Source organism: Oncorhynchus masou, chromosome 15 (genome assembly GCF_036934945.1).
Source record: "Oncorhynchus masou masou isolate Uvic2021 chromosome 15, UVic_Omas_1.1, whole genome shotgun sequence".
NCBI lineage: Eukaryota > Metazoa > Chordata > Actinopteri > Salmoniformes > Salmonidae > Oncorhynchus > Oncorhynchus masou.
The window spans coordinates 56,161,005-56,188,986 of record NC_088226.1 but is presented as its reverse complement, the minus strand read 5'-3'; the positions used below and the strand labels follow the sequence as shown (position 1 = coordinate 56,188,986).

At 44.6% G+C, this 27,982-nt stretch overlaps 1 protein-coding gene across 2 annotated transcripts; it reads left to right on the top strand.

Moving 5' to 3' along the window:
* mier2 (mesoderm induction early response 1, family member 2) lies at nucleotides 1-27,881 on the top strand. Of its 2 annotated transcripts, XM_064989766.1 has the most exons (13): nucleotides 3-231; nucleotides 2,179-2,333; nucleotides 7,524-7,649; nucleotides 12,927-13,044; nucleotides 13,444-13,550; nucleotides 13,668-13,737; nucleotides 13,865-14,016; nucleotides 15,719-15,800; nucleotides 19,883-19,977; nucleotides 20,191-20,321; nucleotides 20,856-20,953; nucleotides 22,571-22,668; nucleotides 25,796-25,883. In XM_064989766.1, the coding sequence occupies exons 2-12, from the start codon at nucleotides 2,187-2,189 to the stop codon at nucleotides 22,624-22,626; spliced, it is 1,182 nt and encodes a 393-aa protein (XP_064845838.1). In that variant the 5' UTR covers nucleotides 3-231; nucleotides 2,179-2,186; the 3' UTR covers nucleotides 22,627-22,668; nucleotides 25,796-25,883. The 2 variants fall into 2 exon arrangements, with proteins under 2 accessions (XP_064845839.1, XP_064845838.1); XM_064989767.1 differs by lacking the exon at nucleotides 22,571-22,668 and having other exon boundaries at nucleotides 1-231; nucleotides 25,796-27,881.
* Nucleotides 27,882-27,982: the final 101 nt, after the last annotated feature.

Here is a 27,982-nt window from a genome sequence, read left to right as displayed (position 1 = left end):
ACAAAGAGCTAGAGGGATGGCAAGTTTATGAAAGCCTGTACCAATACCAGACGTGAATAGTACACGGCGTCCTCTCTCATTTCAGCATTTTTCATGTAGTTTACTGTCATCATTGTTGCTGAAACGTTGCGGCAGTAAACTAGGTCTGTAGGCTGTACATACTGTAGAATAGAGCCATAGCGCTACAACATCCGGGCATTCCTCAGCCTGCGCAGAAACGGAATGGCGGAGGTAAGTGAGCAAAGGGGCTTGGGTAGGAATGTGAGGACTAAATGATACTGGAACAGCTCTGAGTTTGAGAGCCTCTGTCGTCCAAGACGGTAGCTATCGATGTTTACAATCGTGTCAACGGGTTACAGAAGGTTGTGAATGTAATATGTGTTGATAATTAATGAAGTAAAATGGGGGCATTTTGTCCCAGGCTCGCCTCTCCGCGTTCTTCGCATTAAAGAGCCATTCCCAATTTGCCGGATAGTGCGCTATAGAACACAATCCGAGACCACCTCGACGGTGGTGCTGAAGAAATGGTCCAGGTGTGCTCCGTTAGTAATGTATTTTGACTGCAAACTTTGAGAGAAGTCCGAATTATTTCAGATACTCTGTCGGTGTCTTTTCGGGTGGAAACGCAATAGCCAGAACTATTTCCTTCTCTCGCGTGCCATTTGTGAGTCAGAGGAAGGAACGTTCAGCACCAAGTTACAGGAAAGCGCCCTGGTCATTGCGTCCTGAAGTGGAGTGGACCAAGCTTTTCAAAGTTAAAATGGCCATAAACGTACCTGTCACTAATGTATTGTTTGTGAGAGTTTTCGCCCAAAAGAGTTTTAAGTAGACCATAGCTGTATTTGCTTGAGGTGAAAACTAACTCTTGACTGTTGGTTCATAGGTCAACTCTATTTGAATGGATTTTGTATTTTGACAAAAAGTCGAATTCAGTTTTTCTAATACCATTAGTGTCCACTGTTGTATTAACTTCAACCATTCTTTAATTCATGAGTGGTCTTAAGGCGACTTTGAATTACATAACAAGTAAAAAGACTTGTAACACTTTACACAACAGCAGGTAAGCCTATAATGTATTGCCTGAGAGCCATTGTATATCAGATATACGTATACCATGGGTATGACAAAACATTTATTTTTACTGTTCTAATAACGTTGGTAACCATTCTATAACAGCAATAAGGCACCTCAGAGTTTTGTGATATATGGCCGAGATACCACGGCTAAGGTCTGTATCCAGGCACTCGTGCATATGAACAGCCCTTAGCTGTGGTATATTGGCCATATGCCACACCCCCTCGGGCCTTATCGCTTAATTATACTGCTATAATGCATTGTAGGGCTTGTCATTAGCATGTATGACAGGCCTTATAATGTTTTATTATAATCGCATAATGATCCTGACAAAATAAAAGCCATGTTGAGTTGACACTTGACTGTTTGTGCACAAATTTGTTTACATCACCGTTAGTGAGCATTTTATCCTTAGTCAAGATAATCCATCCACCTGACAGGTGTGGTATATCAAGAATCTGATTAAACAGCATGATCATTACACCGTTTTGTCACACAACACAATGTCACAGATGTCTCAATTCTTGAGGGAGCGTGCAATTGGCATGCTGACTGCAGGAATTTCCACCAGAGCTTTTGCCAGAGAATGTAATGTATTTATCAACCATAAGCCGCCTCCAATGTCGTTTTAGAGAATTTGATAGTACGTTCAACCAGCCTCACTACCGCAGACCACGTTTAACCACACCAGCCCAGGACCTCCACATCTTGCTTCTTCACCTGCGGGATCGTCCAAGGGGGAGGGGTGGGAATGCTGAGGAGAATTTCTGTCTGTAATAAAGCCCTTTTGTAGGGAAAAACTCATCCTTATTAGCTGGGCCTGGCTCCCGAGTGGGTCGACCTGGCTCCCAAGTGGGTGGGCCTATGCTCTCCAAGGCCCACCCATGGCTGCGCTCTTGCCCAGTCATGTGAAATCCATAGATTAGGGCATTATTTATTTATTTCAAATGACTGATTTCCTTATATTTACTGTAACTAATTAAAATCTTTGAAATTGTTGCATGTTGCGTGTATATTGTTGTTCAGTATATAATGGAATGAACAGGGATCAAGCACCTACTGGTCCTCCACGATGGTAACCCTTTGTGTGTGTGTGTGTTTTAGCTAGTTCGATGGGCTCTGGAGATCACAGACGCAGCCTAGTGGAGATCCTAAGGCAGGGCTATGAGGAGTCCAGGGCCCTAGTGGAGCTGCAGAACAGCCTGGGGGCCTCGCAGTCACAGGGCCGCCCAATGAAGATGGCAGCACGTCCCCAAAATGTGAGTACAGCTTCTCTGGTGTGGTGTGTTGACCCATTAGAGGCAGCAGTAGGCAACCACAACTTTAGTGCTGGGCTGGGACAAAAGCCTGACCTCACTGCATCCCTCTAGACCAGGAGTGAATAATATTATTCTATGTAATAGATTGTCAATTATTCCATAATGTGATGGCGACCTGATTCAATACAGCCTGCGGGAATCATGCTCAGATCACATGAAGAATTTGCTATAGTAATGTTTTTAAAAAGATATTTGTTATTCAAATTAAAAGCCCAATGAATACCCGCGTTTGTGTCATTATTTAACTCACTTTTGAAGGCACGTATAAATAACAACTGCACAAGGACAGACAGTGACTGACAGGCTAACACACGTCACAGTTACAAATAGTAGCTAGCTAGAAATTGAGCAAACATTTTTTTTCAAAGATAAAAAAAAGGAAAGTAGACAATGTAGGGTGTTCCAGCAAGAGTGGACATCTAAATATGTATTTATTGAGGTATCAGGGAAAGCGGTGTGCTTAGTGTGCAAAGAGCATCGCTGTCTTGAAAGACCACAACTTCTCCCGACACTTCCAGACAAAGTATGTAGAGAAATATAGGAATATGTCTTTTGAGCAGAGGGCAAGTGTATCAAAAGAGTTGCTTTCACAGTTGCAAAAGCAGCAAGGACTTTTCACAAAACTGCATTCAGCATACGACGGAATTGCGAGAGCTATCTATGTACTGTATACAAATACCTAGGTGTCTGGTTAGACTGTAAACTCTCCTTCCAGACTCACATTAAGCATCTCCAATCCAAAATTAAGTCTAGAATCGTCTTCCTATTTCGTAACAAAGCATCCTTCACTCATGCTGCCAAACATACCCTCGTAAAACTGACTATCCTACCGATCCTTGACTTTGGCGATGTCATTTTCAAAATAGCCTCCAACACTACTCAGCAAATTGGATGCATTCTATCACAGTGCCATCTGTTTTGTCACCAAAGCCCCATATACTACCCACCATTGCGACCTGTATGCTCTCGTTGGCTGGCCCTCGCTTCATATTCGTCCCAAACCCACTGGCTCCAGGTCATCTATAAGTCTTTGCTAGGTTATGCCCCGCCTTATCTCAGCTCACTGGTCACCATAGCAGCACCCACCCATAGCAGGCGCTCCAGCAGGTATATTTCACTGGTCACCCCCAAAGCCAATTCCTCCTTTGGCTGCCTTTCCGTACAGTTCTCTGCTGCCAATGACTGGAACGAATTGCAAAAATCACTGAAGCTGGAGACTTATATCTCCCTCACTAACTTTAAGCATCAGATGTCAGAGCAGCTCACAGATCATTGCACCTGTACATAGCCCATCTGTAAATAGTCCATCCAACTACCTCATCCCCATATTGTTATTTTTTTGCTCCTTTGCACCCCAGTATCTCTACTTGTACATTCATCTTCTGCACATCTATCACTCCAGTGTTTAATTGCTAAATTGTAATTACTTCGCCACTAAGCCTTGCCTCCCTAATCTTACCTCATTTGCACATACTGTAAATATATTTTTTCTATTGTGTTATTGATTGTACTATTGTTTAGCTCATGTGTAACTATGTGTTGTTGTTTTTGTCACACTGTTTTGCTTTATCTTGGCCAGGTCGCAGTTGTAAATGAGAACTTGTTCTCAACTGGCTTACCTGGTTAAATTAAGGTGAAATATATTGTTTTTTTTTAAATCGTCCCACAAAATGTCTAAACATAGCAAGCCATTCGCCGAGGGCGAATTTATTAAATAATGTTTAATTGACTGCAGCAATACTTTGCCCCGACAAGAAAGAGCTGTTTAAAATGTTTCCGTGTTAAGACAAACAGTGACACGGCGTGTTGTGGACATCGCAGAGAATATGGAACAACAGTTGAAAGACAAGGTAAATGTGGATTTCCCTCAACTGCAAGATAAAGAATGGTTGGCTGATTTTGCCTTCACCGTGGACATCATGGCCCTCATGAATTAGCTGAATTCCAAACTACAAGGGAAGAGCCTTTTTGCACATCAGATGTACAACCTTGTAAAAAGCCTTCAAGGGAAAATTACTCCTCCTGACCCACCAAGTAGAAGCCAACAATCTCACCCACCTTCCGACACTACTAGTCTGTTCCCTATCAGGAGAAGTATACATCGCTGTGGCATGCTTTGAACGGTGAGAATTCTCATCATTTTGAGGATCAGAACGTTGGAAAATGACATGCTGTTGGTTTCCTCTCCTTCCACCTTTAATGTGGATAATGCTCCCACTGACCTGCAACTTGAGCTTATCAATCTTCAGTCTGATGCAGAGATTGTTTTGAATAGTTCTGCAATGTCACTGTCGAGGTTCTATGCATCTCTCGATGAACAAAACTTTCCAAAGGAGGAGTCAGGCTCAGAAGATGTTTGTACTGTTTGGGTCAACCTATGTACGTGAACAGACATTTAAAAAAAAAAAATATTTTGTAAAAATTTTACCCCCTTTTCTCCACAATTTCGTGGTATCCAATTGTTAGTAGTTACTATCTTGTCTCATCGCTACAACTCCCGTACGGGCTCGGGAGAGACGAAGGTCAAAAGCCATGCGTCCTCCGAAACACAGCCCAACCTAGCCGCACTGCTTCTTAACACAGCGCACATCCAACCCGGAAGCCAGCGGCACCAATGTGCCGCTGGCGACCTGGTTTGCGTGCACTGCTCCCGGCCCGCCACAGGATTCGCTAGTGCGCGATGAGACAAGGATATCCCTACTGGCCAAACCCTCCCTAACCCGGATGACGCTAGGCCAATTGTGCGTCGCTCCATGGACCTCCAGGTCGCGGCCAGCTGCGACAGAGCCTGGGCTCGAACCCAGAGTGTCAGGTGGCACAGCTAGCACTGCGCCACCCTCATTAACAGACATTTTCAGTGATGAAATATAACAAGTCAAGGCACATATCATCTCTTACTGACACTCACCTCTCAGCAATCCTGCATATAGCAACATCAGAAACTATACATGACTTCACTGCTCTAGTCAATGCCCATCAGACTTAACACTAATTGTTTTATATATACAGTGCCTTGCGAAAGTATTCGGCCCCCTTGAACTTTGCGACCTTTTGCCACATTTCAGGCTTCAAACATAAAGATATAAAACTGTATTTTTTTGTGAAGAATCAACAACAAGTGGGACACAATCATGAAGTGGAACGACATTTATTGGATATTTCAAACTTTTTTAACAAATCAAAAACTGAAAAATTGGGCGTGCAAAATTATTCAGCCCCTTTACTTTCAGTGCAGCAAACTCTCTCCAGAAGTTCAGTGAAGATCTCTGAATGATCCAATGTTGACCTAAATGGCTAATGATGATAAATACAATCCACCTGTGTGTAATCAAGTCTCCGTATAAATGCACCTGCACTGTGATAGTCTCAGAGGTCCGTTAAAAGCGTAGAGAGCATCATGAAGAACAAGGAACACACCAGGCAGGTCCGAGATACTGTTGTGAAGAAGTTTAAAGCCGGATTTGGATACAAAAAGATTTCCCAAGCTTTAAACATCCCAAGGAGCACTGTGCAAGCCATAATATTGAAATGGAAGGAGTATCAGACCACTGCAAATCTACCAAGACCTGGCCGTCCCTCTAGACTTTCAGCTCATACAAGGAGAAGACTGATCAGAGATGCAGCCAAGAGGCCCATGATCACACTGGATGAACTGCAGAGATCTACAGCTGAGGTGGGAGACTCTGTCCATAGGACAACAATCAGTCGTATATTGCACAAATCTGGCCTTTATGGAAGAGTGGCAAGAAGAAAGCCATTTCTTTAAGATATCCATAAAAAGTGTTGTTTAAAGTTTGCCACAAGCCACCTGGGAGACACACCAAACATGTGGAAGAAGGTGCTCTGGTCAGATGAAACCAAATTTGAACTTTTTGGCAACAATGCAAAACGTTATGTTTGGCGTAAAAGCATCACAGCTCATCACCCTGAACACACCATGCCCACTGTCAACCATGGTGGTGGCAGCATCATGGTTTGGGCCTGCTTTTCTTCAGCAGGGACAGGGAAGATGGTTAAAATTGATGGGAAGATGGATTGAGCCAAAAACAGGACCATTCTGGAAGAAAACCTGATGGAGTCTGCAAAAGACCTGAGACTGGGACGGAGATTTGTCTTCCAACAAGACAATGATCCAAAACATAAAGCAAAATCTACAATGGAATGGTTCAAAAATAAACATATCCAGGTGTTAGAATGGCCAAGTCAAAGTCCAGACCTGAATCCAATCGAGAATCTGTGGAAAGAACTGAAAACTGCTGTTCACAAATGCTCTCCATCCAACCTCACTGAGCTCGAGCTGTTTTGCAAGGAGGAATGGGAAAAAATGTCAGTCTCTCGATGTGCAAAACTGATAGAGACATACCCCAAGCGACTTACAGCTGTAATCGCAGCAAAAGGTGGCGCTACAATGTATTAACTTAAGGGGGCTGAATAATTTTGCACACCCAATTTTTCAGTTTTTGATTTGTTAAAAAAGTTTGAAATATCCAATAAATGTCGTTTCACTTCATGATTGTGTCCCACTTGTTGTTGATTCTTCACAAAAAAATACAGTTTTATATCTTTATGTTTGAAGCCTGAAATGTGGCAAAAGTTCGCAAAGTTCAAGGGGGCCGAATACTTTCGCAAGGCACTGTATATATTTACCCCTTTTTCTCCCCAATTGATAGTTACAGTCTTCTCTCATCGCTACAACTTGAGAGCCATGCATCCTCCAAAGCACGACCCAACCAAGCCACACTGCTTCTTGACATAATGCCTGCTTAACCCAGAAGCCAGCCACACCAATGTGTCGGAGGAAACACTGTACACCTGGCGACTGTGTCAGCGTGCATGCGCCCGGCCCACCAGTCACTAGAGTGCAATACCCGTTAAGAGTTCTGTCCGTGGTGCTGAATGCACAATGTACTTTTCCCTCCGTGTAGTTCATTGCATGTTTAATAATGAAAATGCCTACAAAAGGAGAACATGGATGTGGTTTAATTGTGTGCATGTAAAAAAACAGTCATACACATGATGTACAATCCTGTAATATGATTCTGGCCCGCGATGGAAAAAATATATTCTAATGTGGCCCTCCATGAAAAATAATTGCTCTCTCGCTTTCTCTCTCTCTGTCTCTCTCTATAGGGCAGTGAGATTCCCCTGGAGGACCTGCTGTCTCTGTGTGGGTATGAGGTGTCTGATCCCCTCCTGCAGCAGGACAGGGAGCCCAACGAGCTAGCAGCCAGTCTGCCTGACATGACACTGGACAAGGTGAGACCTGGGTATAACTAGACATACCTGAGACTGGAGTAATCCACAGATAAAACTGTAAACACAGCCAGGAAAGCATTGCAGAAGGGGTGAACAACTCAGGCCCTCCAGTCTGGCTGATTTTTGTTTTTGTTTTGTTTCTTCGTAGTACTTAATTGATTAATATGTTAGTAAATCAAATCTAATTTATTTGTCATATGCTTTGTCATATGCTCCGAAAGCTTACATACGACCTTAGTCAACAATGTAGAGTTTTATTTTAAAGTACAAAAAATTGCTAAATAAACTAAAGGAAAAAGTAGCATAATAACGAGGATATATGCAAGTGGCCCAGTACCAAGTCAATGTACGGGTTAGTTGAGGTAATTGGTAATATGTCCATGTAGGTAGGTGTAAAGTGACTATGTATAGAAAATAAATAGAGTAGCAGCAGCATGTGTGTGTGGTGTCAATATGCCTGTGTCTTTGTCCGTGTGTGTTGGAGTGTTAGTGTAGTATGTGTGGGTGTGTGGTTAGAGTCCAGTGAGTGTACATCAAGCCTTTGCAAGAGAGTCATTGCATATACAGTGAATTGAGAAAGTATTCAGTATCCCCTTGACTTTTTCCACATTTAGTTGTTTCAGCCTTATTCTAAAATTGATTCAACAGTTTTTTTCCCCTCTCATCAATCTACACACAATACCTCATAATGACAGAGCAAAAACTGTTTTTTGCAAATTTATAAAAAAAATAATAAAAAAACAGAAATATTACATTTACATAAGTATTCAGACCCTTTACTCAGTACTTTGTTGAAGCACCTTTGTCAGCGATTTCTGCCTTGAGTCTTCTTGGGAATGACGCTACAAGCTTGGCACACTTGTATTTGGGGAGTTTCTCCCATTCTTCTGTGCAGATCCTCTCAAGCTCTGTCAGGTTGGATTGGGAGCGTCACTGCACAGCTATTTTCTAGTCTCTCCATAGATGTTCGATCGGGTTCAAGTCTGGCCTCAGGCTGGGCCACTCAAGGACATTCAGAGACTTGTCCTGAAGCCACTCCTGCTTTGTCTTGGCTGTCTGCTTAGGGTTGTTGTCCTGTTACGTGAACCTTCGAGCCAGTCTGAGGTCCTGAGCTCTCTGGAGCAGGTTTTCTTCAAGGATCTGTCTGTACTTTGCTCCGTTCATCTTTCCCTTGATCCTGACTAGTCTCCCAGCCCACTGAAAAACATCCCCACAGAATGATGCTGCAACCACCATGCTTCACCGTAGGGATGGTGCCAGGTTTCCTCCAGACGTGACGATTGGCATTCAGGCCAAAAAGTTCAATCTTGGTTTCATCAGACCATAGAATCTTGTTTCTCATGGTCTGGGAGTCATTTAGGTAATTTTTGCCATAACTCCAAGCGGGCTTTCATGTGCCTTTTACTGAGGAGTGGCTTCCGTCTGGCCGCTCTACCATCATGGCCTGATTGGTGGAGTGCTGCAGAGATGGTTGTCCTTCTGGATGGTTCTTTCATCTCCACAGAGCTGGAGCTCTGTCAGCGTGACCATCGGGTTCTTGGTCACCTCCCTCACCAAGGTCCTTCTCCCCTGATTGCTCAGTTTGGCCATGCGGCCAGCTCAAGGAAGAGTCTTGGCAGTTCCAAACTTCTTCCATTTATGAATAATGGAGGCCGCTGTGTTCTTGGGGACCTTCAATGTTCAGAAATGTTTTGGTAGCCTTCCCCAGATCTGTGCCTCGACACAATCCTGTCTCTGAGCTCTATGTGCAATTCCTTCGACTTCATGGCAGTGGGACCTTATATAAACAGCAGTGGCGGTCAGTACCATTTATGATGAGGGAGGAAGATTTTTCTTTTCATGAGCATGGCCTTATTTCTATTACAGCATGTTGGATGACTGTCATTCATGTACCATTCACCCAGCTTAATGTAGCATTGATATGTTTAGACTACTACATGATACTCAAATTTCCCTATACCCATCATGAGTTAGCTACAACCTAGCCTATGAATTAAATTTTACAACGTAGGTGCACACAGGTCCAAAGAGAAATTTGAGATGACAGACAGTGACACATTGACAGACAGTGACTTTCAATACTGCCTTGCACACTCTTGCCTGCATCTAGCTATCTAGGTTGTAATCATTCGTCCAACAGTTGCAAACGAGAGTTTCAATTGAACAAATTATTTTTTATCCCTGGTTCGATTGCTTCCGTTTAAGAAACGTTTTTCAACAGAATCGGTGGAATGAATACACCCCTGATCACGCATAAACGCAGTTCACGTTCATAGCATTGTTATTCCTTCTCGCCTCTATGCACTCACCTCCTCTCACCTTTGCCATTCGTTTGTGGACTTCAATGAACAACACATCAGCTGTATGTGACCAGGCTAAAAAATAACTTTCCAAGCCAAACCATCTACATCGTTGTCCCCATATTAGCTAATCATGCAGTAATGTTGCAGTGCATAGTCAGTAAGCAGTTACACCGGTGGGCCCCAGTGGCAATAAATTAATAAAACCAAAAGCTTACCTTGACTTGGAAGAGTTCCAGTGTTTTGTTGGATAGTCATAGCCAGCTAGCTAACATAACATCCCTCTGGTTGAGCCAGGTGTTTGAGTAGCTAAACTAGCCATCTGCATTTGCTAGCTAAGTAAGTGAAACTGAAGAAAAATGACACTCTCTCTCTATCTTCATTTTTTAAGAAATGTATTTGTTGAAAACTGTTCAACTATTGTCTTTCTCTCACTTTGAGTCAACTTCTCACTTCATCATGTTATGCACTGCAGTGCTAGCCAGCTGTAGCTAATGCTTTCAGTACTAGATTCATTCTCTGATCCTTTGATTGGGTGGACAACATGTCAGTTCATTGCTGCAAGAGCTCTGATAGGTTGAAGGACGTCCTCCGGAAGTTGTCATTATTTACTGTGTAAGTCTATGGAAGGGGGTGAGAACCAAGTGCCTCCTAGTTTTTGTATTGAAGTCAATGTACCAAGAGGAGGACGGAAGCTAGCTGTCCTCCGGCTACACCATAGTGCTACCCTACAGAGTGCTTCTGAGGCTACTGTAGACCTTCATTGCAAAACAGTGTGTTTTAATCAATTGTTTGGTGACGTGAATATATTTAGTATAGGTTTATTTAAAAAGGAAAACTTTTTCATTGTTTTACCATTTTTATTTTGATGAAATTCACTGATGAGGATGGTCCTCCCTTTTCTCCTCTGAGGAGCTGCCACTGATAGACAGGTGTGTGCCTTTCCAAATCATGTCCAATCAATTGAATTTACCACATCTCAAGGATGAATGCACCTGAGCTCAATTTCAAGTGTCATAGCAAAGGGTCTGAATATTTCTGTAAATAAGGTATTTCAGTTTATTTTTAATATATTTGCAAAAATGTCTAAAACCCTGTTTTTGCATTATCATTATGGGGTATTGTGTGTATATTGATGAAGATTCTTTCACCATTGTGTCAGTGGCAAACTTAATTATGGTGTTGGAGTGGTGCATGGCCACGCAGTCGTGGGTGAACAGGGTGTACAGGAGGGTACTAAGCACGCACCCCTGAGGGGCCCCGTGTTGAGGGTCAGCATGGCAGATTGTTGTTGTTGTTGTTGCCTACCCTCACCACCTGGGGTGGCCCATTGGGAAGTCCAGGATCCAGTTGCAAAGGGAGGTGTTCAGTCCCAAGGTCCTTAGCTTAGTGATGAGCTTGGAGGGGACTATGGTGTTGAACGCTGGAACGTAGGCATTCCATTTGTCCAGGTGGGATAGGGCAGTTCCGAGTGCAATAGAGATTGCGGCGTCTGTGGATCTGTTGGTGGCTGTATGCAAATTGGAGTGGGTCCAGAGTTTCTGGGATGCTGGTGTTGATGTGAGCCATGACCAGCCTTTCAAAGCATTTCATTGCTACAGATGTAAGTGCTATGTGGCGATAGTCATTTAGGCAGGTTACCTAGGCGTTCTTGGGCACAGGGACTATGGTGGTTTGCTTGAAACATGTAGGTATTACGGACTGGGTCAGGGAGAGGTTAAAAATGTCAGTGAAGACACTTGCCAGCTGGTCAGCGCATACTCTGAGTATGCGTCCTGGTAATCCGTCTTGCTCTGCGGCCTTGTGAATGTTAACCTGTTTAAAGGTTTTACTCACATCGGCTATGGAGAGCGTTGGTGCTCTCATGCATGGTTCATTTAGCTCTTGTGGTATGCTCGTGTCACTGGGCGGTTCGTGGCTGGGTTTCCATTTGTAATCTGTGATAGTTTGCTAGCCCTGCCACATCCGACAAGCATTTAGAGCTGTTGTAGGAGGATTCGATCTTAGTCATGTATTGACGCTTTGACTATTTGATGGTTCGTTGTAGGGCATAGCGGGATGTTTCCTGGAATCCATTGCTTCTGGTTTGGTATTGTACGCATGGTCACGGTGGGGGTGACGTCGTCGATGCACTTATTAATGAAGCCGATTGTCACGCACTGGTCGAAGTATTTTGTGTTTGTCTTCATTTATTTGGTCAGGCCAGGGTGTGGCATGGGTTTTTGAATGTGGTGTGTTTGTATTGGGATTGTAGCTTAGTGGGGTGTTCTAGTTAAGTTTATGGCTGTCTGAGAACCACTTCAATCAGAGGCAGGTGTTTATCGTTGTCTCTGATTGGGAACCATATTTAGGCAGCCATATTCTTTGAGTGTTTTGTGGGTGATTGTCCTTAGTGTCCTGATGTCCTTGTTCTGTGTTTATTTACACCAGTATAGGCTGTTTCGGTTTTCGTTAAGTTTATTGTTTTTTTGTAGTGTTTGTATTTAGATTCGTGTTGCTTCATTTTATTAAACATGGATCGCAATCTACACACCGCATTTTGGTCCGACTCTCCTTCACACCTAGAAAGCCGTAACACCGGTGACCGATGTGGTATAATTGGTTAGTGGTGCACCAACCTGGTTTTCCAAGCAGAAATCAATCGGTAGTTAAAAGGCAAGAAGGAAAACCAGCATAGAGTATACTGTGATTTTCGAGGAGCTGTGCAGTTCTGCATTCAAGAGCATTATAGGATACATGTTCTGGAGTTGACATGATGTCTATTGACTCTTGTATGAGTAATTACGACTTGGCCCTAAAGGAATTGAGTTAAGATGGGCTCTAGATGCCCTGTCTAGTCTACAAACACTCAGAAAACATGAAAAATACTAAATCACGTTTATGTATCATAAATTCCATTTACTTCACTGAGTGTGATGCTTAGAGAAGGTAGTGAACTATTCCATTGAGACAGTAATGGACTGTTCCATTCTTCCAGGACCAGATTGCTAAAGATCTGTTCTCAGGAGAGGATGAAGAGGAGTCATCAGCTGATGACCTCACTCTCTCTGTCACCTCCCAAGCCTCTGACCTCATCTTCCGCCGCCACCTAAGAGGTATGACCAATAATGTCAAATAGAGTATTAGGGCTGTGACGATACCAGTATCGCAATATTTTTTTCAATGGCAAAAATGAAAAGCACCTGTATTGAAAGCACCTGCTTTCAATATACTTTGTATCCCCATTTACTCAATTGTTTCCGGCAGTTACCTTTTATATAATGGGTATGACACACTCCTACTTTTGGAGCACAGCTACCACTTCCTGTAAACAGACCCCCACCCACCCAGCTCACCACTCAGGAGAATCCCCTTATCATATCACATCGATATATTTTTTTAAATGGCCTGAGGGCCCCTTTATGCCAAAACTAATTTGTTGTACCTTGAAGTTGTTAACTGGTGGTGTTATGAGAATGCTACATATTGATGTAATAAATGTTCCCATGTGCCAGCCCATTCCATGGCAGATGGAGAAAAAGGCACCTTCGTCAGCTCCTCAGAAGATGTCTCAGATGATGATGACGACAACACCTCCATTCCGTCCAATGATGAACGCAAGGTGAGACACTGGGGCCTACTGAACAGAGCTCAAATATTCTACAATTACTATTTAGGGAAATATAACCTGTTTTCTGTAGTGCCTTTGTGACTGACACTGTGGTTGTTATTTTTCCAGGACATCATGGTGGGCTCAATGTACCAAGCCAAAATCCCTCCTCTCAGCCCATACTCATACCAGGAGAGAGGTAACCCCCAACTGACCCTTTCAGAATCAGTGTACATTTTGGATTAGTGTGTTGACACTTTGCCTCAGTCTCACACACATCCTTATACCTGTGTCTCTATCACTATCTTTCCATCTCCTGTTCCCAGTCTATGAGAATGAGGACCAGCTCCTGTGGACCCCAGACATGTTGCCAGGCCAGGCTGTAAAGGAGTTCCTGCTAAGTGCCCAGAGACGGGCAGGTCAGGACGGGGCTGTAGACACCCTCATCAACGGGGACATAATCAAAGACAATGAACAAGTAATGTAGTGGGTTGGGTCATTTACTTTATGTTCGTATTCTTATCTTTTATTACAGTTGAAGTCGGAAGTTTACATACAAAAAATTACGTCTTAGGTCAGTTAGGATCACCACTTTATTTTAGAATGTGAAATGTCAGAATAATTAGTACAGAGAATGATTTATTTTAGCTTTTATTTCTTTCATCACATTCCCAGCGGGTCAGAGGTTTACATACACTCAATTAGTATTTGGTAGCATTGCCTTTAAATTGCTTAACTTTGGTCAAACGGTTTGGGTAGCCTTCCACAAGCTTCCCACAATAAGTTGGGTGAATTTTGTCCCATTCCTCCTGACAGAGCTGGTGTAAGTGAGTCAGGTTTGTAGGCCTCCTTTCTCACACACACTTTTTCAGTTCTGCCCACATTTTCTATAGGATTGAGGTCAGGGCTTTTGGATGGCCACTCCAATTCCTTGACATTGTAGTCCTTGCCACAACTTTGGAAGTATGCTTGGGGTCATTGTCCATTTGGAAGACCCACCCAGTTGGGATGGTTCTCTTTCGGCTTGCAAGCCTCCCCCTTTTTCCTTCAAACATAACGATGGTCATTATGGCAAAACAGTTCTATTTTTGTTTCAGCAGACCAGAGGACATTTCTCCAAAAAGTACGCTCTTTGTCCCCATGTGCAGTTGCAAATCGTAGTCTGGCTTTTTTATGGCGGTTTTGGAGCAGTGGCTTCTTCCTTGCTGAGCAGCCTTTCAGGTTATGTCGATATAGGACTCGTTTTACTGTGGATATAGATACTTTTTCCTCCAGCATCTTCACAAGATCCTTTGCTGCTGTTCTGGGATTGATTTGCACTTTTCACACCAAAGTACGTTCATCTCTAGGAGACAGAACGCGTCTCCTTCCTGAGCGGTATGATGGCTGCGTGGTCCCATGGTGCTTATATTATTGTTTGTAAAGATGAATGTGGTACCTTCAGGTGTTTGGAAATTGCTCCCAAGGATGAACCAGACTTGTGGAGGTCTGCATTTGTTTTCTGAGGTCTTTGCTGATTTCTTTTGATTTTTACATGATGTTAAGCAAAGAGGCACTAAGTTTGAAGGTAGCCTTTGAAATACATCCACAGGTACATCTCCAATTGACTCAAATTATGTCAATTAGCCTATCAGAAGCTTCTAAAGCCATGACATCATTTTCTGGAATTTTCCAAGCTGTTTAAAGGCACAGTCAACTTAGTGTATGTAAACTTCTGACCCACTGGAATTGTGATACAGTGAATTATAAATTAAGTCATCTGTCTGCTAACCATTCATACATAAAGTAGATGTCCTAACCGACTTGCCAAAACTATATTTTGTTAACAAAAAATGTGTGGAGTGGTTGAAAACGTAGTTTTAATGACTCCAACCTAAGTGTATGTAAACATCTGACTTCAATTGTATTTCTTATTGTTGTTGCATTGTTGAGGAGGAACCTCCCAGTAATCATTTAGTTGGACGGTGTATTCCATATGTATCTTGTACATACGACTGAATGAACTTGAATCTGGGTGGTAAAGCAGAAACAGAGTGGGACTTAGTAGGGCTGGATTGTCATGTAAATCTATTAACTTTGCTTGCATGTCGAGTGATTTCTGCACAGTTCATACTGTGGTTGAGGTCACAGACTTCTGTCACAACTGTTTGCTTTCTTTTCTCTTTCTTTCCATCTCTCAGGCTCTGTATGAGCTGGTGAAATGCAGCTTTAATCCAGAGGAGGCACTGAGACGAATGCGTTTTAATGTGAAAGTATTCAGCGGTAAGACCGCCCACGACACATTTATTACTGCTATATAGTAGGTTATATGTCATCTTACTCGTGACAACAACTCTTTTTGATTTTATTCGGATCTCTTATAGTCCTCATTTAGACAAATCTTTCAAGAGTCTATTAACTCATATCAATGACTCATTAATGGCACCAAATTATTATTCAAATTTTTATATTTTTGGTATTTTACCCTTTTCTCCCCAATTTCGTGATATACAATTGCGATCCAATCATGACCTTGTCTCATTGCCGCACACTCAACGGGCTCGGGAGAGGCAAAGGTTGATTCATGCGTCCTCCGATAACATTCCCCGCCAAACAACGTTTCTTAACACCCGCCCGCTTAACCCGGAAGCCAGCTGCACCAATGTGTCGGAGGAAACACTGTTCAATTGACGACCGAAGTCAGCCTGCAGGTGCCCCCGGCCCGCCACAAGTAGTCGCTAGAGCGCGATGAGCCAAGTAAACCCTCCCCTAACCCAGATGACGCTAGGCCAGTTGTGCGCCTCCCTATGGGACTCCCGGTCACGGCCGGTTGTGACAGCCTGGGATCGAACCCAGGTCTGTAGTGACAGCTCAAGCACTGTGATGCAGTGCCTTAGACCGCTGCGCCACTCGTGAGGCCGGCATCGAATTATTCATTGGAATTTCAAATTTGAGGACAGACAGTGAAGCAACCACGATCCCTGTAGAGTCTTCTTAAGCAATAAGGCCTGAGTGGGTGTGGTAACCAGTGTACCACGGCTAAAGCTGTTCTTATGCACGGCACAACGTGGAGTGCCTGGATACAGCCCTTAGCCGCGGTATATTGGCCATATCTTTTTTGTTGTTGAATTTCTACCCCTTTTTCTCCCCAATTTAGTGGTATCTACTATCTTGTCTCATCGCTACAACTCCCAAGGGTTCGTGGTGGGTTCGTGGCTCAGGAGAGACGAAGGTTGAAAGTCATGCGTCCTCCGATACACAACCCAACCAGCCACACTGCTTCTTAACACAGTGCATATCCAACCCGGAAGCCAGCTGCACCAATGTGCCGGAGGAAACACAGTGTACCTGGCAACCTTGGTTAGCGCGCACTGCGCCCGTCCCGCCACAGGAGTCGATGGTGCGCGATGAGACAAGGACATCCCTACCGACCAAGCCCTCCCTAACCCAGACGACGCTAGGCCAATTGTGCGTCGCCCCACGGACCTCCCGGTCGCGGCCGGTTACGACAGAGCCTGGGCACAAACCCAGAGTCTCTGATGGCACAGCTGGCGCTGCAGTACAGCGCCCTTAACCACTGCGCCACCCGGGAGGCCTTATATTGGCCATATATCACAAACCCCAGAGGTGCCTTATTGCTATTGTCAACTGGTTACCAACGTAATTAGAGCAGTACAAATAAATGTTTTGTCATACCCGTGGTATATGGTCTGATATACCACTGCTGTCATCCAATCAGCATCCAGGGCTCAAACTACCCAGTTTCTAAAACTCAATAACCACCCCTGTGTGTTAATTCTCTACAGCTGTTTAGTCTCTGAATGATGCTAGTATTCTACATTTCAGAGAATTAAAAATAAACATTTTGTGTGGGACCGTGGAACTTCTTTGGTTTCTTTGAAGCTTAATCTTTGCTTTCCCTTCGAAATGCAATTATTTGATAGACCCACCACGAACCCTTGTTACCAACCACTTAAAAATACACATATTTGCCTAGGTCAAATATTTCAGCTAAATCTCAGGGTTTGTAATCATATTCATATCAGCAGTCCTACTCTGAAAACCTTTTTGAATCTGTCATCTAGTGCCGGGACGATACCAGTATCGCGATACTCGTTAGTGTCGTGGCAAGAAAACAAAACATGAAGCGGGTGTAACTTCTTTAGGAAAACAGCCCTAATTTTGGAAACAAACATCATTATGTTTGCTTTGGTCAGTCCCTGGATGGGAGACCAGATGCTGCTGGAAGTGGTGTTGGAGGGCCAGTAGGAGGCACTATATCCTCTGGTCTAAAAACAAAATATCCCAATTCCCAGTGAATGGGGACACTGCCCTTTGTGTAGGATGGGATGTTAAATGTGTGTCCTGACTCTCTGAGGTCATTAAAGATCTCATGGCACTTATCGTAAGAGTAGGGGTGTTAACCCCAGTGTCCTGGCTAAATTCCCAATCTGGCCCTCAAACCATCGCGTCACCTAATAATCCCCAGTTTACAACTGGCTCATTCCTCCCCCTCCTCTCCCCTGTAACTATTCCCCAGGTCGTTGCTGTAAATGAGAATGTGTTCTCAGTCAACTTACCTGGTAAAATAAAAGAATAAATAAATAAATGTTGTCATCCAGAATCACATGAATTTATATTCCAATTTATAGCACATAATATTTTACATACAGCAAGTTTTTAAAGGACCAGAGAGTTCGTTCTGCTTCGTTATTGCGATACTGGTATTGTCCTAGGCCTACTGTCATCTTGACTAACGCTACAAATAGTTTTGGATCCTGCATTTCTGCCGCACACATCCAAGCTGGTGTAGTAAAGCCCTGCTTGGGCATTCATTGTAAGCCTGAGCCTGTTAGTAAATCCATTAGCTGCTCTTCTCTGTCTGTCACACGCTCCCTGCGCGCAGCTCGCTCTGCTCATGGCTCTTTGAGTCTGTGAGTATCCATAGCAATGGCTCAGTCATCAATGAAGAGTCATGAGAGAGCAGTTCGCAGTTACCTACTTTCGTCACTCTAAACTCAGACAACTCAAGGAACATTTATTATTTTCTGTTAAATAATGTCTCCTGTTTTATATTTGACGAGGTTGAAGCACTTCTGACACCATGTTATGATCTTAGTCTCTGTACTGCGTAGCAGAGCACAAGCAAATGGCTCAGCTTCAAAATGTTAGTGATCAATTTAGTGATATTTGAGCCCTGCTTATACCCTAGTTATCGCTGAAAAAACAGCCCCTACCTGGCCCTTAACCCAATGTGTAATGTCGGGGGTCAGGTAGCAGAGCTCTAGAGTGTAGGTTAAAATGTAGCCTATTGTGCCCTCTCCAGTGTAGGCTGACAAATCTACCAACTTACATTTGTTGCCTATGTTTTAGGCTTAATGCGGGTTTAGGCTTAATACCAAGCGTCGGCTGGAGTGGTGTAAAGCTCGCCGCCATTGGACTCTGGAGCAGTGGTTCTCTGGAGTGATGAATCACGCCTCACCATATGGCAATCCGACGGACAAATCTGGGTTTGGCGGATGCCAGGAGAACGCTACCTGCCCCAATGCATAGTGCCAATTGCAAAGTTTGGTAGTGGAGGAATAATGGTCTGATGCTGTTTTTTGTGGTTCGGGCCCTTTAGTTCCAGTGAAGGGACTTCTTAATGCTATAGCATACAATGACATTCTAGACCATTCTGTGCTTCCAACTTTGTGTTAACAGTTTGGGGAAGGCCCTTTCCTGTTTCAGCATGACAATCCCCCTGTGCACAAAGTGAGGTCCATACAGAAATGGTTTGTCAAGATCCGTGTGAAAGGTCTTGACTGGCCTTCACAGAGCCCTGACCTCAACCCAATCGAACACCTTTGTAATGAATTGGAACACCGACTGTAAGCCAGGCCTCATTGCCCAGCATCAGTGCCCAACCTCACTATTGTTCTTGTGGCTGAATGGAAGCAAGTCCCTGCAGCAATGTTCCAACATCTAGTGGAAAGCCTTCCCAGAAGAGTGGAGGCTGTTGTAGCAGCAAAGGGGGACCAACTCCATATTAATGCCCATGATTTTGGAATGAGATGTTCGACGAGTAGGTGTTCATATACTTTTGGTAATTTAGTGTAGCTCGATAATGGAAATCAAGCAGTCAGATGAGTTTGTTTGATTTAAAAAAAAATGAACCTTTATTTAACTAGGCAAGTCCGTTACAATGACGGCCTACCCCGGCCAAACCCGGACGACGCAGGGCCAGTTGTGCGCCGCCCCACTGCGGTGGTCTAAGGGTGAATGGATTAATAGTAATCATCTTGACGTGGTTAGCTCCTGTAATAGAACTCCAAAACAATTCATTTAAGTCTGTTCAGAGACAACTGCTGTTGTCTTCTGTGTAGAGGAGCTGTGTGCCTGGAGCGAGGAGGAATGTCGAAACTTTGAACATGGCTATCGAGTTCATGGGAAGAACTTCCACCTCATTCAGGCCAATAAGGTGAGCAGCACAGAAACTACCAACATCAGGTTTGGGGCGAGCCTGATTTGCTACAAAGTTGAAATTCTCTTTTTTTAAGTAATGGCCAAGACTGGCATAGCCTGTGCAAACCTGCTTGTCTCCATTGATCAGACAAAAAAATTCATACCATAGCAAACAGTAAACTGATTCATACCATAGCAAACAGTAAACCGCACTGTGTTTATATGTCAGGTACGCACGCGTTCGGTGGGTGAGTGTGTGGAGTATTACTACATGTGGAAGAAGTCGGATCGCCACGAGTACTTCACCCAGCAGACCACTAAGCTGGGCCGCAAGAAGTACAGTCTGCAGTCAGGGAGCATGTGAGTAGCACTGCAGATATGACCCTGTCTCGACCTGAGAGTCAAGCCCCATTTCAATGCCACCTGAGTTGGCAAATACTACCATCAAGTTGAGTAAAGTTTAGAATTGCAGGCACTACTATGACACTACCATCATGTTGTTGTCATGATCATCTCCTTAGCCTGGCATCATTCCCAGAATAATAGCTTATTTAAATAGAGAGGAAAAGGAAATCCTGACACTGGACACAGCGGACACATTTTAGTACCAGGTGTAGACGCACTGTACGGTGAATGTAATAAATAACAGGTGTTGACAAGCAGAAGTAGTGTATCTCAATATAACATCCCCATTGTCATTGTTTTCAGACTAGAGATGTTTGATATGTTTAGCTGATATCATGCTGGGAGTCCTGGGTCGTGTTCAGTACTCATAACAATAACAGAATGGTTTGAATCTGAGAATGGAAATTTGTTTTCTTCTTGGACAAGTTCAGGTGTAGTTGGAACGGTTTTTCCTTCACAAGCCATTTCCTTCTGTTTTGTGTTTTCCAGGGAGGATGGAGAGCAGGATGGAGAGGTTGGGGAGATGGAGGGGTGCTCCCAGATTCAGCTCCCCTCACATCCACCAATCATAGCTCTGGACAAGCAAGGTAACCCCTTCCCTGGTTATCCCATAGCCCCTGCCCTTAACCCCTTCTCTAGCCCCAGTCCTATACCACAGCCCTGGACCCTGCCCTTAGCCCCTTCTCTATCCCCAGTCCTATACCACAGCCCTGGACCCTGCCCTTAGCCCCTTCTCTATCCCCAGTCCTATACCACAGCCCTGGACCCTGCCCTTAGCCCCTTCTCTATCCCCAGTCCTATACCACAGCCCTGGACCCTGCCCTTAGCCCCTTCTCTAGCCCCAGTCCTATACCACAGCCCTGGACCCTGCCCTTAGCCCCTTCTCTAGCCCCAGTCCTATACCACAGCCCTGGACCCTGCCCTTAGCCCCTTCTCTATCCCCAGTCCTATACCACAGCCCTGGACCCTGCCCTTAGCCCCTTCTCTAGCCCTAGTCCTATACCACAGCCCTGGACCCTGCCCTTAGCCCCTTCTCTAGCCCCAGTCCTATACCACAGCCCTGGACCCTGCCCTTAGCCCCTTCTCTAGCCCCAGTCCTATACCACAGCCCTGGACCCTGCCCTTAGCCCCTTCTCTATCCTCAGTCCTATACCACAGCCCTGGACCCTGCCCTTAGCCCCTTCTCTAGCCCCAGTCCTATACCACAGCCCTGGACCCTGCCCTTAGCCCCTTCTCTAGCCCCAGTCCTATACCACAGCCCTGGATACTGCCCTTAGCCCCTTCTCTAGCCCCAGTCCTATACCACAGCCTTGGACCCTGCCCTTAGCCCCTTCTCTAGCCACAGTCCTATACCACAGCCCTGGCCTTGATCCCTGCCCGTAGCCCCTTCTCTAGCCCCAGTCCTATACCACAGCCCTGGACCCTGCCCTTAGCCCCTTCTCTAGCCCCAGTCCTATACCACAGCCCTGGACCCTGCCCTTAGCCCCTTCTCTAGCCCCAGTCCTATACCACAGCCCTGGATACTGCCCTTAGCCCCTTCTCTAGCCCCAGTCCTATACCACAGCCTTGGACCCTGCCCTTAGCCCCTTCTCTAGCCCCAGTCCTATACCACAGCCCTGGCCTTGATCTCTGCCCGTAGCCCCATCTCTAGCCCCAGTCCTATACCACAGCCCTGCCCGTAGCCCCTTCTCTAGCCCCAGTCCTATACCACAGCCCTGGCCTTGATCCTTGCCCCAGATCATTCAAGTTTCAGAGTTTATTTGCCATGTGCACAGGATACAAAAGGTGTATAGTACAGTGCAATTCTTACCTTGAGAGCTCTTTCCCAACAATGCAGTGATGATAGAGAGAAAAATATAACAAATAATAAAAAAAAAACATGTTTGTAAAGAAAAAAACCTGAAACCAACACTCCACAAACACTCCAGCTTGTTTTAAGAGGTAACAAGAGTTAGCTGGATACATAAGTAATAGTCATACATGCCATCCACCCTCTCACCATTTCATATCCACCCCACTCTTTGTCTTATTATTATTTGTCTTGATTACATTGTTTGCCTCAATTTGATGTGTTGTATTCATGAACATATGATTTGAAGCATTTTGATGTATTGTTTTATCCCACCTGTGTGCATCTGTGTTTTCCCATTGGTTTGTGTGTTTGCCTGTGGTGTTTCTACCTTTGTGTTGGCATGGCTTTCCAGAGGAGGAGGGCCGTCCCCGTCGCAGACGAACGCCCCGCTTTCTCTTAAAGCCCTGAGCTCACTGCACACAGGCCACTCTAACCAGGCAGGGCCACAAGGTAAAGAATCTAACCAGATGGGGCCACTAGGTAAAGACTTTAACCAGGCAGGGCCACAAGGTAAAGAATCTAACCAGATGGGGCCACTAGGTAAAGACTTTAACCAGGCAGGGCCACCAGGTAAAGAATCTAACCAGATGGGGCCACTAGGTAAAGACTTTAACCAGGCAGGGCCACAAGGTAAAGAATCTAACCAGATGGGGCCACTAGGTAAAGACTTTAACCAGGCAGGGCCACAAGGTAAAGAATCTAACCAGATGGGGCCACCAGGTAAAGACTCTAACCAGGCAGGGCCACCGGGTAAAGACTCTAACCAGGCAGGGCCACCGGGCAAAGACTCTAACCAGGCAGGGCCACCGGGCAAAGACTCTAACCAGGCAGGGCCACCGGGCAAAGACTCTAACCAGGCAGGGCCACCGGGCAAAGACTCTAACCAGGCAGGGCCACCGGGCAAAGACTCTAACCAGGCAGGGCCACCGGGCAAAGACTCTAACCAGGCAGGGCCACCGGGCAAAGACTCTAACCAGGCAGGGCCACCGGGCAAAGACTCTAACCAGGCAGGGCCACCGGGCAAAGACTCTAACCAGGCAGGGCCACCGGGCAAAGACTCTAACTGTGCCTGACCTACCTAGCACATACTAACCCCACTGGAGTCCTGGGTGCACAGTGTTTAATAGGCAGTCAGATTCAACCAGTTCACACAAAATGTTTTGGGAGTCCCATAGGGCGGCGCACAGTTGGCCCAGTGTCATCCGGGTTTGGCTGGGGTAGGCTGTCATTGTAAATAAATAAGAAGGTTAAATACCAAATACAAGCATTATGCTTCTTAGGTCAGGAAGTTGCAGGAAATCTACCAAACCATAATTAAAACTTAGGGCTCATGAAAAGTCTCATTGGAGGGTTAGATTTTAAAGTTTTGTTTTGGCTTCCTCACAATAGTTTAACCTAAAATATTTAATGAATATTTTATTTAAATTATGTTATTAATTCTATAACAGATCAAATGAAATGTTTTTTGTCACATGCGCCAAATACAACAAGTGTAGACTTTACCTTGATGTGCTTACCATGTTCACCAGCTTTGTTATATTGTACTTTGAGTCTGAAACCATAACATTTTGTAAAGAGCTGATTGTTCCTTGTAGCTCAGTTGATAGAGCAGGTTGTGGGTTCAATCCTGGACTAGTGGAAACACGTTCTCTGGACTGATGAATCACGCTTCATCATTTTCCAGTCCGACAGATTAATATGTATTTGGCGGATGCCAGGAGAACGCTGTCTGCTCCGATTCATATTGCAAATGGTAAAGTTTGGTAGAGGAGGTATAATGATATGGGGCTGTTTTTCATGGTTCGAGCTAGACCCCTTAGTTCCAGTGAAGGGAAATCTTACTGCTACAGCATATAATGACATTCTAGACGATTCTGTGCTTCTAACTTTGTGGCAACAGTTTGGGGGAAGGCCCTTTCCGGTTTCAGCATGACAATATCTCCGTGCACAAAGTCAGGGCCATACAGAAATGGTTTGGCGAGATCGGTGTGGAAGAACTTGACTGGCCTGCACAGAACCCTGGCCTCAACTCCATCGAACACCTTTGAGATTAATCAAATAAAAGTTTATTTATCACGTGTGCCAAATACAACAGGTGTAGACCTTACAGTGAAATGCTTACTTACAGGCTCTAACCAACAGTGTAAAAAAAGGTATTAGGTGAACAATAGGTAAGTAAAGAAATAAAAACAACAGTCAAAAAGACAGTGAAAAATAACAGTAGCGAGGCTATAAACAGTAGCGAGGCTATAAACAGTAGCGAGGCTATAAACAGTAGCGAGGCTATAAACAGTAGCGAGGCTATAAACAGTAGCGAGGCTACATACAGTAGTGAGGCTACAAACAGTAGCGAGGCTATATACAGTAGCGAGGCTATAAACAGTAGCGAGGCTATAAACAGTAGCGAGGCTATATACAGTAGCGAGGCTATAAACAGTAGCGAGGCTACAAACAGTAGCGAGGCTACATATAGTAGCGAGGCTACATATAGTATCGAGGCTATATACAGTAGCGAGGCTATAAACAGTAGCGAGGCTATATACAGTAGCGAGGCTATATACAGTAGCGAGGCTATAAACAGTAGCGAGGCTATATACAGTAGCGAGGCTATATACAGTAGCGAGGCTATATACAGTAGCGAGGCTATAAACAGTAGCGAGGCTATATACAGTAGCGAGGCTATATACAGTAGCGAGGCTATATACAGTAGCGAGGCTATAAACAGTAGCGAGGCTATATACAGTAGCGAGGCTATATACAGTAGCGAGGCTATAAACAGTAGCGAGGCTATATACAGGCACTGGTTAGTCGGGCTGATTGAGGTAGTATGTACATGTAGATATGGTTAAAGTGACTCTGCATATATGATAAACGGAGAGTAGCAGTATCGTAAAAGAGGGGTTTGAACGCCGACTCTGAGCCAGGCCTCATTGTCCGACCTCTCTATTGCTCTTGTGGCTGAATGGAAGCAAGTCCCCTCAGCAATGTTCCATCATCTAGTGGAAAGCCTTTCCAGAAGAGTGGAGGCTGTTATAGCAGTAAAGGGTGGAAACCAACTCCATGTTAATTCCCATGATTTTGGAATGAGATGTTCGTTTGAGCAGGTGTCCACATACTTTTGGTCATGTAGTGTATTTCATTTTCAAGAAATCTGCTAAACTTTCTAAAACATGTTTTCGCTAGTCATTATGTGGTATTGTGTCTCGATGGTTGAGTTTTTTTTTAATGAAGTTCATAACTTATTTAATCTCCCTATTAACGGATTTTCCACGTTGTGGTGGTAGTACAACGTAACATTTGCTCATAAATGCGTTTCCACCACAATTGTCGCATAATTTATTTCACAGACAAACATATCCACCCTTGTCTAGCGTATTTTGTTTTGTCGACATTGGGAAATTTTACACAGCAAATGTGCTGTATCCATCAGGCCGGTCAAGAGGTTTTTTTAATGTGTCAGGTAATTAATCAGCATGAAATGGTTGGATGGAAACCTGTTAGTGCCACGTGCTCTGTCTGTTACCGTTGAGGTAGTGCTTGTTCGAGTCTCTTTAGTAATTCTTCTCTGCTTGTCTAGATGCTGAGATGGGGATGGAGGTGTTGGAGCTGTGTGGCGCTCCTTGCCCCAGCCCACTGAGGGAGCAGCAGTTCAGCCACTTCTCTCCACTCCACCCTCTGGAGAACCTGCAGCAGGAGCCCTCTCTGAACTGTTCCAGCCCGGGCCACAGTCCCACCTCGCCCCCTGCCCAGCTCCACCTCTCCTCACTGCCCTGCTGCAGCTCCCCGTGCCCCCCAGCGGAGCCTCCTCTCCTGGGTTCTGGTTTCTACCAGCTGCAGCTAGGGCCTTTCCTTCCAGATGGCCTGTCCATGGGGCCAGAGGATGGGGACTCCCAGGGGTTGCAGATAGATTTCTCCCTGCCCTCCATCCCCCAGACCTCACCCGCCATTGCCCCCTCAGTCTCTATCACTTCTGACTTTGGGGCCATCAGCAGTTACCTGTGTCCCTCAGCCCTGTGCCCCTCTCCCGTCCAGCACCCCCGCTCTCTCACACAGTAAGGGGAGGAAGAAGGGTGTCTTTACTCTGGAGAACATTCCAATAACACCTGGGTTGTCTGTACTTCTAATTATTGCCTGTTGAAGTAAACTTGGACCAGAGCTTACTCATGTGTTGGTGTGAAACTCCCCAGGAGAGAAACTATGTTTTTACAGGGAGATGTGCATACCTGTATCATAGTGTTTACTAGGGGGGACTCCCACTGCACATAAGCACAATGGCTTACCTACCTGTCTGTTCTGGAAGGCCAGTCGTTCTACAGGGATGTTCCCAGTTCTTAGAGAATTCTTAGGTAATGTTGGTACTGAAAAAGCGGGTGGGCTTGTTGATAGCTCCAAGGCCAAAGCAACTGTCCTGATGTTCTTTGCAGTGGCCTCCTCCTATTCCAGAGCAGAACTTGAGACAGATGTAACATCCCTCACTGATTTCCCAACATTTCCTGGGAACATTGAGCAGCAGACAGACAGCATGACCTGGATGTCATATTATAGCAGTATGTCCACAAGAGATGTTCTCCCGCTATCAGATCTGAAAAGGCTGTTTCTATGAGCAGTGTTCAGTCTGCACTTGTATGTCTCTTCACCACTCTGACTGTGGACCTCTTAGGTAGGATCAGTCTCCCTAGTTCACTGTGGTTCCACCTCTTGAACATCCACAACTGAAACTGAAGGTTTTGTATACAGTCTGTTTAAAAGGAAAGATCTGTATAAGAATACCATGAAACAATGCTTTTGAGATTGTCACTGTTTTTATTTTCTTGTTCCTTGTTGTTCAGAAATGTCTTGGAAGGTTTGCAATGAGAAAACAGAGTTTGTGATGGGAGTACTTTTGTGTTCTTTCTAGTTTATGTTGACATTTGAAAGGTCTTGTACAGAACCAAACTCTCACAATTGCCTGACAACCATGATAGGCACGTTAGCCTGTGTTTTGCGCATTATTGTACATGTTACTGATGGTAAGTCACTGAATACACAGTTACTCAGGTTTTGTAGCCTCTGGCTTCTTCCATGTATCTCAACTCCTGTTGTGTGATTAAGTGTTGGATATTACCCCGAATCACACATGCAACTTTGGGGGTAACAGTCATTGAAAAAGCCCAATGGCATTGAAGGACATCAACCCAAAACGTGTGTGTTCAGAAGGATGCAATATTAACAATGTTGCAGATGGAGATTGTGATATATAGCTAGCTATACAGTCCCCAGATTTCAGTGATGCGCTACAGTATCCTGCCACGAGAGGATCTCGGCTGTCACATAGTCTGAAGAGAGCTTGCCTGCTTCACAACCCCTGCTCAGGTGGGCCCGGAGAGAATACGTCCCCTGTGCTCTCTGCCCTGACAGCAGTAAAACTCCATGTCTTTATTTATTTTTTATAGGTGGGGTCATCCTCTACTCCCTGCTCTGACCTAAGCTGTTCTAGATCTGTGTTTTCTCCAACCGTTTACAGAAGGTTCTGGATGTTGACTATCGGGGCAGGAAAGGGAGTAGAAACACAGCTTTTGTTTATTTTTTAGCATTTATATCATACTTCTTCTGTTTATGTTGGTTTGTAATTATTATATTTTGTAAAAAAACAAAAAATAATCTATTAAAAATACACATGTTGACATTGAAAGTCATTGCACACACACACACACTTTTTTTTTACTATCCAAGTGATCAAAAAATGTATACTGATTCAAAATCCTATTTTCCCTAAACCCCTAAC